The sequence below is a fragment of the Oryza brachyantha genome, chromosome 8, assembly GCF_000231095.2.
Source record: "Oryza brachyantha chromosome 8, ObraRS2, whole genome shotgun sequence".
NCBI classification, from domain to species: domain Eukaryota; kingdom Viridiplantae; phylum Streptophyta; class Magnoliopsida; order Poales; family Poaceae; genus Oryza; species Oryza brachyantha.
Genome location: NC_023170.2, coordinates 15,782,216 through 15,794,813, shown reverse-complemented (window position 1 = coordinate 15,794,813; position 12,598 = coordinate 15,782,216). Strand labels below are relative to the sequence as shown.

General features: G+C 40.5%; 1 protein-coding gene across 1 annotated transcript; it reads left to right on the top strand.

The window, feature by feature from the left end:
* Positions 1 to 4,379: 4,379 nt before the first annotated feature.
* On the top strand, positions 4,380 to 10,798 carry LOC102715783 (lysine-specific demethylase JMJ30-like). The gene is made up of 6 exons (XM_015840342.2): positions 4,380 to 4,911; positions 7,106 to 7,315; positions 8,354 to 8,485; positions 8,580 to 8,723; positions 10,186 to 10,278; positions 10,533 to 10,798. Exons 1-6 carry the CDS (start codon positions 4,441 to 4,443, stop codon positions 10,719 to 10,721), a joined length of 1,239 nt encoding a protein of 412 aa, XP_015695828.2. The 5' UTR covers positions 4,380 to 4,440; the 3' UTR covers positions 10,722 to 10,798.
* Positions 10,799 to 12,598: the final 1,800 nt, after the last annotated feature.

The following is a 12,598-nucleotide window of genomic DNA, read 5'->3' as shown; positions in this document are numbered from 1 at the left end:
ATAAAGATTGAATATGTTGTCTTAAAAAGATGAGTAGGTTTCTACTTAATTGCAGGTAGCCAGGTATTGTACTGATGAAATAAACTTTATCTTTTAACCATGACTAATCGATCCTCTAATCTAGCTAATCCAACACATTGAGCTAGAAAACAAAAGCCACTACTAGTGTAACACTCACTTTTCACTTTTCATTATACTTATGAGCCAAAAATTCATTTAACTTTAAATTTACAATTGATTTAGAGGATTTTTTTTATTGTGGCTTATTTTTCAACATTGAGTTTTAGGTTGCTAAGAACGTGTATATAAAAGTTTTATTTATAAATTATTTTTAAGTTACAAATTTGTATTGAAAAGCCAAATAATCACCCCTAAAAGTGTAATAGAAACAAATATTTCAGTTCAACTTATTTTTGGAGACTTCATCGGATGAAAAAAAAATTAAGGGTGACAAAAAAAACGCAAACTAATGTAAAAACTCCAATAGAACCAAATCGGTTTAACGAACAGTAAAGTCATTTTCCCAAAAGGACACTAGATACTCACATAATTATATGTTTCAAATTATACAACATACAATTGGGAATGAGCCAATTTGATGAATAAAAATGAACTTTTTTTTCCTGAACAACGAATGTGTAATACATAGATCCAATTAACATATGAGTTTAGGTTATCTGAAAAGGATGACTGGATTTATACTTCTTGATTACAACTACTAACTTTGGCCGTGTTCCACAGTCAGAGAAGTTACCCACACGAAAAACACGGTAATGGATTAGTACATGATTAATTAATTACTAATTAAAAAACAAAAATAAATTAGTATGTTTTTAATACAACTTTCCAATCGGAAAGCGTGCACGTGGTAAAAGAGACTCTGGGTTAGATATATCGCCGAACGAACGCAACCTCTTTCATAGACATTAACATGCCGAGGAAAAGAAACTTTAGCTCTTAACAACGGCGAATCGACAACGGCGAATCGATCCCCTGTTTAGCTAATCCAATTACATCTAGAAAACATAACACCTACTAATGTATAATGTGAAAAAAATATAACTCGCATCAGATTATTTTGTAAGATTTTATCAAAACAAAAAAAATAATTGTGATAAAACAAAGACAAACTATAACTTAATAATAACTGTAGTGTCTAAACATATTGTATTTTATACATGAGTTTCTAAGAGGGGGAATGGTTAAGGAAAGTGAGGAGGAAATTTTTGTAATATGTAAAGTAATTGCATGCTCTTCGGTCTATTTTCAATAATGATCGAAGAAGGTATATCAACCTCTGTCTTATAGTACTAAAGAACATAAATTCAACACGTGTTGTATGAGAGGAAACTAATAGATGGATAAGAGATGATGTGGTTAAGACAGAAGCGGTTGACAACAAAGTAGGCGAATGAGGCACTCATACGAGGGATATGGAGAGAAGTGCAAGGGGCATGGGGAACAAATATAGCCATCAAATTAGATAAAGGCTTAAATGATAACAAATAAGTATGAGCAAATCTAAATAGTTGTAAAACACAGGTGCTTAGATTCATTCATCAAATATGAGACCCGGTCTATCTTCAGCCTTTGAAAGCAATAAGTCCAACACTTATGCGCTATTAGTCGGATATGGGAGAGGAAAAAAAATATTGATAGCAAGCATAATTCCTTCTTAACTTGTGCGCGCATATATGTCTGAAATCCAAATGTACAACGTACATAGAAGATCCCTAGTTAAATAGATCCGACTTAGAGTTTGTCAATTGTACATGCGAGTCGATCGCCAACTCTGCATTGATCGATTAATCACGTCTCCCTTCTTTTTAAAATTGGTTAATAGTCCTAGCCAATGACAAATCATAGAGACGTCACACACAGGGTTCCACTTACTGCGCAAACTGTCAAAATCGCTCCCGCGGATTCCACACAGTGCCATAAAAACCGTGATAAATTTGAATCTAAAAAATTTAAATTTAAACCCGCGCAGTTTTCGCGGCTTGCCGCGGTAACTACTTGTTGAAACAACACATGAGAACCGCGGTTACCGTAGTTTCCCGCGTGATTTTTTAGCCGAAACCATGGTTACCGCGAGGAGACCGCGGGTGTTACGTCAAATGAAAAAAAACTTTAACAAATCTAAAAAAATACATAAAAATAGGAAAATATTTTGTGACTATATTTATAACATAGGAAAAATAGGACATGTTATAGGGAAAACAAGAAAATTTTCACATTACCATTTCTAAATTCTTGATATTGCAACATACAAACATACACTGTCATATCACCCTTCACCAAATAATTCACACCAATAACAAGCAACAGTAATTTTATTTTGATTATTGCGTCACAACTATACCCTAACATGCACGTATAACTTTTCTCCATACATATTTTTCATATATCCATCGTTGTATATTTGTATTTCAACATTATGTACCCTAGTGTCTAGTATAAATTAATAATTACTCAACACAAAATATTCTTAACCATCTTTGTATGAAATATTATTTGCAATAGACTATTTTTTTAATTTTGTTTCCCGAAATTCTCGCTTATGATTTTTAATTACGTCGGAAATACATTTTTTCATGAATTTCTTTGACAAAACTACACTGTATATCAACATATACAACATATATTTTTTATTAAATTTTCTCAAAATTTTCAAATTCTCCTCAAATTTAAACTCGGTTACCGCGGCTTATCGAAACCGTGCCTCCGTGGAGGGCTCGGCTACCGCGATTACCACGGCGGTAACCGTGGTAATGCAAACCCTGGTCACACATCATATCAGAGGTTTCTTGTGTGCTAAAATTACACCAACATGTTCTCAAATATATACACATAAAAATTCAGAAACACGGAATAAGTATAAAATGACAGCATCAGCTCTCCTTAATAATCATAGATACAAATTACAATTAAAACTTCACCAATTTCACGTACGCACGGCCAATCCGCGGCTCTGCATCGATCAATCGGTACGAGTTTCTCTCCTCGTTAGGATATTTTGGTGGGTATACTATGGTCTGTTTGGTTGCTCGTATGTCTCTGGTCTGGCCCATCTCTTTTATCCAGGTTGAGTTTGGCCTGGCTAGGGGATACACATGTAGGTGTTTGGTTTATATGCATGAGTTCAGCCTGACTAGCATTAGATTGTGTTTGGTTGCTTGCATGAGAAATACGGTTTGGAACATATTTTGTTTGGTTGGTTGCATAGAGATTACCCTCTAGATTTCATATATTAATTGAAAAATGGAACAAATTTAAGTGCCAAACAATAAAGAAAATAAAGAAAACAAAATAGTAGCACATTGAAAAATCATCATCCTCACCTTGCTTTCCCCTCTAGCTCACCGGCACGCCCACCTCCCCTCTCTCCGTCGCCGCCACTCGCTCCCCCTCTATCGTCGCCTCACCGGCACCGCCCGCCTCTCTTCCCTCCACCGCCGCCCTCTCCCTCGCCCTCCGCCGCTGTTCGCTCCTCCCCCGCCCTTCGTCGTTGCCTCACCAGCACTGCCCGACTCCCCTCCCTCCGTCGCTGCCCTCTCCCCCGTCCTCCCCCGTCCTCCGCCGTCACCTCAGCGGCACGGCCCGACTCCCCTCCCTCCGCCGCCGCCCTCTCCCCCGCCCTCCACCGTCGCCTCACCGGCGCGGCCCGCCTCCACTCCCTCTGTCGCCGCCCGCTCCCCCGCCCTCCACTGTCGCTCGCTCCTCTCTCCTCCATCGTCGCTCCCTACTACTGCTCGGCTTCTTCTTCCCCTCGATAGATATGGCGTTGCTCAAGGAGCTGCCGGTGACGGCGTGCGGCCGTGCAGGATTTGGGGGCCAGCGGAGATGACGACAGTCGTGTGAGGACGGAGAAGCAAATGGGGGCGATAGAGGTGAGGCGACGCGCCACCCCCTCGTCCGTCTTGCACCAGCACATGCACGAGCTGCACCCGTCCATCTGCACGCTGCACGCGCCTAGCTCGGACGGGGAGGGAAGCTCAACCCGAGCGTTTCTCCTCAGCCTGGCTTGGGGGGGGAGGATTTTGCATGGTCAGAGCCAGGCCCTAGAAGGCATGCAGGCTACTAAACACTCGTCCATTGCATGTGTGGGTGTAAATCTGGATTGATGCAGATAACCAAACACACCCTATACTGATCCGGTGATCCCTCGCGTCAAATCGTTAACACGAATTTTGAACGGAGAGGATGCCTCCACGCTGCTGGTCTGGTCCGACACCGACCCCACGAGGCCACGACTACGAGCACTTTTTTCCGGAACATTCCAGAATGTATCGCTTTTGTTACCCTCCGAGAGAAAATATCTCCCACCATAAATATCTCGCCTCCTCTCGAGCCACGCCGCGTGTGCAGAAAATATCTCCTCCTCCTCTCTCCCTCTCGCCGTCTCGCGCGCCTCGCTTTTGCGCTTTTCTCCCCGCCGCGATGGCCACCGGCGAGGCGGCGGCGGAGGCGGCGGCGTTGGGCGGGGAGAAGCGGGCGGCGCTGCTGCGGGAGATCACGGAGGAAGGCGGGTTCGCGTTCGCGGCGTCCGCGGAGAAGGCGGCCTCCGGGGACCTCCGCGCGGCGGAGGCGGCGCGGGAGATGGCGTGGGAGCAGCTACACTCGAGCCCGAGGAGCGAGGTCGGGCGCGCGTGGAGGGACGCCTACGCGCTCGCGTGCCTCCACGTGGCCGCGCTCCGGCTCCGCGACGACCCCCGCGCCGCGCTCCGGGCGCTCGACATGGGCCTCATCATGGGCGGCGACCTCCTCCGCGCCGAGCTGGATGAAGCTATCGCGCAGGTGCTCGGCGACCGTAGCCGCGAAGACGGCGGCGGTGGCGACGGCGCGGGAGGAACTGGAGCAGACGTTGTGAAGTGGATGGAAGGCCTAACAAGGAACCGAGACCTCGCCGATGTGAGTATTTCAACTAACCTATCGCATTTTCGTTTCATCTCTGCTTGCTGTGATGAATTCTGAGTTTTGCAGATTAGGTGCATTGAAAAAAAAATGCAGAATTAAGGGGTTGTTTAGATAAGCCCCATGTCACATCGGATATTTGGACACTAATTTAAAGTATTAAACACATACTAATGAAAAAACTAATTTCATAAATAAGAGCTAATCCGTGAGGCGAATTTTTTAGCCTAATTAATCCATAATTAACAAATATTTACTGTAGCATCACATAGGCTAATTATGAATTAATTAGGCTATTAGATTCGTCTCGCAAATTAGTCAAAAATTATGGATGAATTTTATTAATAATCTACGCTTACTATTTATAATAAGTATCTAAATATTCGATGTAACTAGAGGCTAAAGTTTAACCCATAGAAATAAACACCCCCTAAGATAAGAGGCAAAAAGTGTTGCAATTTCGTACCATCTAGGCATCTACAACAGTATTCCTAGTGAATACTTATACTGAATTAGTTTACAAAAGATAATTTCTGTAACATCCCCTACCATACTAGATGAGAGTATTAACTATGACTAAGCTGACAGGGAAAGACACGAGACCCCCTCAAGTCTCAAGCGTGGAATATTGGAGTGGATGATGTAATAGTTTTATTTAATTGTGCATCAGCCAAGATTTGAACTCAGGATCTCTGGCTTTGATACCATATTAAGTTGCATGCCCCTTGCACCTAAAACCCTAAGCTGCTAGGAAAAGACGAACACTTCACTTTATACACTCCAACAGAGAAGCCTCGAACGGAATGCGTCATTATCGTCAGTGCACGTTGCAGGTTTTGCCGTGAGAACATTGCGTCATTAGGGTTGGCAATTCCTCCAGTGGGGCTAGGACCCTGGTGGGGACTTTGCCCCGGCGGGGATGGGGATGGGGAATATCTTGATCCCGTAGAAAAACGGGAGCAGGGCCCCGATGAATTTCGGGGGCAGAGGCTGGGATAGAAACCCCGTGAGTAACCCACGCGGCCCCGAAGTCTAACCTACCACCCTAAAATAGCCCAACAGGCAACAGCCTAAGCCCATAGAATACCTAATCCTTACTCCTCCCCCACCAGCCACCGCTTGCTGCCTCCCCTTGGACCCCTTTACTCCAGGCGTCGCCGCCTCCCCTCCATGCAGGCGTTGCCTCCTCCTCCTCCGCCTCCGCATCCTCCCACACAATGCCTCCTCCACGCCGTTGCCAGCTCCCCACGCCAGCAGCCTAGGACGTCACCTCCACCTCCACGTTGTCGCTAGGCTACCATCGCCTCCCCACATCGGCAACCCAAGTCAGTTTCTCCTCTAAGGTTGGCAACGGGGTAGGTCGAGGCTGGGTTGGGCAAGAAAGGCATGGAGAAGGAGGCGATGTCCGACCCCGATCGACTTTCTCCCATAGTCCAACTCCAATCTGGTGACAGGCCCCCGATCTGGTGACGGGGATCCGCAGGGCTAGGGCTGGGGATGGATTTTGCCCAGGGGAGAAAGTTGGGGGTTGGGGCCGTTCTTCAACCCGACTCGTCCCGTTGCTAACCCTATATGTCATACATTCCCACTAGGCCACTACCCTGGTTTTCCTAAGCTTATGGAATTGTCCAGTCCCTAAATTTCACAATTTATCTCTCCAAGAGCTGTATTTAATTTTGAAGTTGTATTAATCTCCATGAGATACTAGTACGCATCTAGAAGATTGAAACGAGTTTTAAGGACATGCATATGTTTTGTGTCACCTAGCAGATAGAGGAGATAGAGTATAAGGACTTGCTATTTTAAGTGGCATGATGCACATGTTCCGAACATTTGGATGCACTAAATTGACAGTTGAAAAAAGTGACGAATTATGTCCTTTAGGTTAGGGATATTATTTTTGCTGGATATTGATGCGATGTTTCGTGCTCTTCCGATAGCCATGTCTTTTGACATGTAGAGCACATCAATTACTGATGTGCAGAGATGTGATTAGTTGATTGGAGCATGGTTTCAGTGGTTGGATTTTGTAAGTAACTTGTGGATGGGCAATACCAAGCCAAATTTTATCATTTTGTTTGGAACACCAACAGCATCACCGGAGTACATTTCACCCCATTTCTGATACTCCTGTTCAAGTGATTATGCTCCATTGCCTGTTTGTCAGCCAGCTAATATTGATTTATTTTAGGTGCTTAAAGTTCTGCCAGTGAAGTCCTTATCTTGTAAGCAAATCGAGAGGCGATCATGCATTTCTTTGGAGGCATTTATACATGATTACTTTTTATGTGAGTCCCCTGTTATACTCAGTGGCTGCATTGATCACTGGCCTGCACGGACAAAGTGGAAGGACATAAGATACCTAGAGAGGACTGCGGGGGATCGGACTGTTCCTGTTGAGGTATGCTTAGGTTTTATGCATTAACTTACCTTTTTAAAATTTTAGCATTCCACTCCTCCATATTTTGGTCAACTAAAATGTCTACATTATCAAATATTAATTTACATCTTTCAGAAGAAAATTGAATTAGTAATGATACTGTTCACAAATAAATAAGGTGACATTTAAGGACTGTATTTAGTCTTATTCGTCGATGAAATGGCCATTTCCCACTAAGTGGATTTTGTACTTCCTCTTGACTTCAATTAAACAAGTCTCCACAAGTATTATTTAGTGTAACAATTTTTTTGTCCATATTCATCCTTTCATTATGATACCTTGTATTCCTATATATGATGTTAAGTTGAGATGTGCTGCATGGATTAATTGAATTGCAGGTTGGAAACTAGCATAGTCTGCCTTGTAAATACTATCCATCCAGTGTGCATCAAAGTTGATGCAAACTTAAATTCAAAGCAATACATATCCTTGCAAAATTGTCAAGGCACACTTTGGATGGATAGGATAACCCAATGATTAATGAACTTACATATATATGTGGAGCTGCATTCTAAACAGTTACGACTTCTAAGCGGAGCAATTCACATGTTTAGTTTTCGAAATTGGCACAATATCCCAAGTTAGTTTTCTTTGTTTAACAAAATAGACAACTTTTACATATCATCCTTTAGTTCCTGTCTGCACACAAGTTTGGAATTTGCTACGTTTCTGTTTTATCATTTTCATGCCATCTAGTATTGTATGCAAAACACGACCACCTGAAAATTTTCTCTTTTAATAACTAGTTTGTCTTCCAGACTTCTGTGGAAATCTTCTTCTTGACCTCTTTTCTTGTGATTTAACAAAATGCCTGTCTTTTGAATTTTTTCAATTAGCATGTATAGTTTTTAAGCAGTTGCTGCTTTTTTATGTTCTTTTAATTGTAGCACCACTTCAAATAATTTGTTTTTTCTTTGTTTGTTGAATGGTGTTCGAACTGATCATTTTCCCTCTCTTATAGATGCTCCCAGTGCACTGATATAAATAGTGGTGTCTCAGGTTGGAAATAAATATGTGTCTAGTGAGTGGAAACAGGAGCTTATCACATTTTCTCAGTTTCTTGAGAGGGTGTGGTCATCTGATTATTCTGCAAACTTGACATATCTAGCGCAGCATCCACTGTTTGACCAGGTGATCAATTATCTAGTTGCTTGAGTTTATACAATATACACGTAAGGAGCAATTGCCATCGAACAGTTGATTGTATTCCTACAACATTTAACAGATAAAAGAACTCCATGAAGACATAATTGTTCCCGAATATTGTAATGCTGGTGGTGGGGAACTCCAAACGCTCAATGCCTGGTTTGGTCCTGGTGGGACAGTCACGCCATTGCATCACGACCTGCATCATAACCTTTTTGCTCAGGTATCTTGTTCTCATGAATGTGTTCCCCTCGATCCTTTGGTGGTTAATTCACATTACTTTTGCTTCACTTCAAACAAAGTTATGCTTCTTTCTTACAGCCCGCTTTCCGTGAAATTTTTTTCAAGAGCTAATTTAATTTATTATGCAGCTACTTTTCTTGTGCTATTATTTAATGCGATACTTCTCCTTTATCATTGTATGGTAAGGTGGGTTTCATGATATTTACTTGTATGGGTCCATCTCCGGTACATTTTACTGGTAGTATTATACTATCAATAGAACTAATCTCATCTGTTGATTTTAAAGAGTATTTTGATACTTTATTAATTAATTGTTTAATAATATTTTGTAATTTTGTTTTTTGGCAATAAAGATCACAATAAAAAAGACGATATTATCACTTTATATTTCTACTACACCTAATATTGTTGATAGTATAATTTAATCACATGCATCTAATAAAAATTGATCAGCGGTATGGATTAAATTCTACTACCAGTAAAGTGCACCAGAGTTAGCCCCTTACTTGTATTGTTTATGTTCGCTCTCTGCCCTAGTTATACACTTAGGATTTGTTCGTTTCGCCCGATTATTCTCAGCTTTTACGGGTATGTTTCTTAAACTGCTAAAAGGTATTTTTTTTTTAAAAAAGGCTCTATTTAGAAGTTCATCATCTTACATTTCTAAAATAAAATTTTAACTTTATAGTAGCTAATTCTATCTTTAACACCATTAAATATCTATCACAAAAGTCAGATAATCTTTCGTCTTCAGCCAGAAAAGAGCACAGCCTAATTGTTTATATTGAAATGTGCAGTTATTAATCCCCATACTTCATATAACCAATATGTCTCTGAGATTTATGGTGGCTAATTTATTGCCAGCACTGGCAGTAACCACCAATCTTAGTTGCAATACACATCAACACTTATTATTATTATTATTGTAACATGTGTGTTTTTGCTTGGTCAATGAACATCCTGAAGAAGGCTATGCTTTAGTTCTTGCAAATGATTAGTTCTTGAGTTTAATTGTGAGAAGTAACATAAGACAAATGGACTTCACAGCTGTTAGTGCCACCAAAACATGCTTCCTATTATTCCTGTCTTTCAATAGAAGTATTTGTTGAACTATTTTGTTTGTTATTCAAATGCCCATGAGTAAATTTTGATTTCTTGCAGTATAGTTTGGGATGTCTGAAAAGGGTAAAGTGACCCTTAACTATTGGTATTCAATTATTCATCCAACAGATAGATGATCCCCTCTGTTTTGATATCACTGAAATGTTTGCAGTGCACCTAGGTTCAAATTCCTTATTGGTTGTGGCCATATCCAAATTGGGTACATGTAACTTTGCAGCTTCTGTCGGCTCCTGTAGCAACTGGGATTTACTGAATTGTATGTGGTGTGGTGAGGACTTTATTTGTGTTCTATGTAATCTTATATTGGCTGTTCTTCACAGGTATTGGGCAGGAAATATTTTAGACTCTATTCTTCTACCATCTCCAGTGACCTTTACCCTCACAGAGAAACTATGCTAAGCAATACTAGTCAGGTGCGTAGTTTTTTTAAAACCATGTAATTTGGAAATGAGTTCAGTAAAGTACAAAGGCTACAGCACTAAGCAAGTTCAGTAACAACATATGACGAATCATGGGGGCCTGATTTTCTTCTGGCTGGTTCTCCTGCTTACACTTGCTAAGCTTTTGCTCTGTCATTTACCTTATGAACCTAAGATTGATTGAGCGAATTGGCAAGCAAAGTTGATCACCATGGAACTCAATTATCTAAAAATCAATGTTTCCGCAGGTAGATCTTGACAACATTGACGTAAATGAGTTCCCGAGGATAGGAGAAGTTGAATTCATCGACGGCATATTGGAGGAGGGTGACCTGCTTTACATTCCACCAAAATGGTGGCATTACGTTAGATCTCTTTGTACTAGTTTCTCTGTTAGCTTCTGGTGGCGAACGTCAATTCCTCCTCGGGGTTCATAATGTTATTGTTTCGATCATCCATGATGTTTTCTATCACCAGATGGTAGAAACCCAAGAAAAGAACTTAACTGAATCCATGTTTCATAGCCCACTATTTTGTGGGTACGTCCTTGTTATAGTTCGTTGTATATGATTATATACTAGCAATAGATACTAGCGTGTGTTTTACCAATCTTCTATCTTTATATTGCCCACTTCTATATAAAAAGAGAAAAGACAAAAAAAAAAGTGCTGGGGGATAAAAACCACAGGGCACACACAAAAACAGTTGTCCACTTCTATGTAAAAAGAGAAAAGAAACAAAATAAACAACTGAGATGGTACTCGGGGATAAAAATCACACACGGGCACACACAAAAACAGCAAATGAGAAGTTTAGTTTGATGTCTGGATTTTAAAGATGTGAAACATATTTATGCTATAAGTTAATTTGAGTTCCAGTTCCTACATAATATCGTGTGAGCGAACGCTCTTAAGACATTCTCAGCATTATTGTCTCCAATGGCATGTTGGAAAATCATAAAGCAATGGCACCGAGGCTGAATGGTTTCCTAAATTATTTCAGCTATCTCATGTTTGGTGCTTCATAGTTCATATATTTCAGACTGACTATGGAGCAGGTCATTAAGTTTACTTGGATGTCGATTTAAGGCCTGTAATCCTCGAGTCTAAATTTGTGTGCAAATTCGATATACATCTCTCATCCTGACAATCGGATTTAACCCCATTATTGGAAAAATTATCTTATTGATGCTGCAGTTCATATGCCGGCGGACTAATGGAATAGCAGTATATGGGCCTCTTTTGTGTTCTTCAAAGCCGGCACGTTACCGCCGAAAGCCCATTCCGCCCATACGTGGCCCTACTTCTCGTCTGCAGTTGAGTTTTAGACAAATCGTTCTTGGACCTGATTGTCCAGATCCGGTACCAGTAAGCAGTAACTACATTAGACTATTAGAGTCAATACATGTTCATAGCCATTTGCTTCTACACCGTTATTGCAGTTAGCATAATACCGTCTTCCCCCAATGGGGAAAGTCAAGTCGGGACTGTTTAGAGCAAGTTGAACGGTATATAGCTCCAATTCATATATAGCCAATTTAATAGCAATTTATACAATAGCTACCTATAAAATATATACTATTCTGCCACATATGTCATACACACATTATGTATTAGAGTCCGTGTTGCAGTTGGCTAGAAATTTATAGTCCACTCCTCTTCTTTTATCTTTTTAAAATATATTTATAGTTGGTTTATAGTCTGTTATTATACCTGCTCTTAGGTCACCTCTAACGATAGAGATAACATATTATCTCTAAGCATTCTAAAAAACAACTTCTTCAATGATCTAGCTTTTAGCAAATAGCTCATAAGAGCGAGGCTAATAATATAGCCAACAAGCTGGCTATAAGACTCCTTCTAATTTTCTCTTAAGCCCACTCAGACGTAGTTACTGCCTCCGTCCCGAAATAAGATCATTTTTCAGTTTTTTGATACAATGTTTCGACTCTTCGTCTTATTTGAAATATTTTTGTGATTAATATTTTTATTCTTACTAGATGATAAAACATGAATAGTACTTTATACGTGACTAATTTTTTATGCTTTTGTACAAATTTTTCAAATAAGACGAATGGTTAAACGTTAGACACGAAAAAAACGAAAAATAAGGTTATTATGGGACGGAGGTAGTGGCTCTTTATCATTAATACATGACACACATGTCTCTCTTATATAATTTCTTGGTTCTTGTGTCCTGATTACAGCCCACTACTCCTCTCTCTCCTCACCTCTCTATTCCACGTAAGCATTTAACTAGCTTGTAGCCTATGATTATACTTGCTCTAATACAAATGACCCTACAATTTATTTTT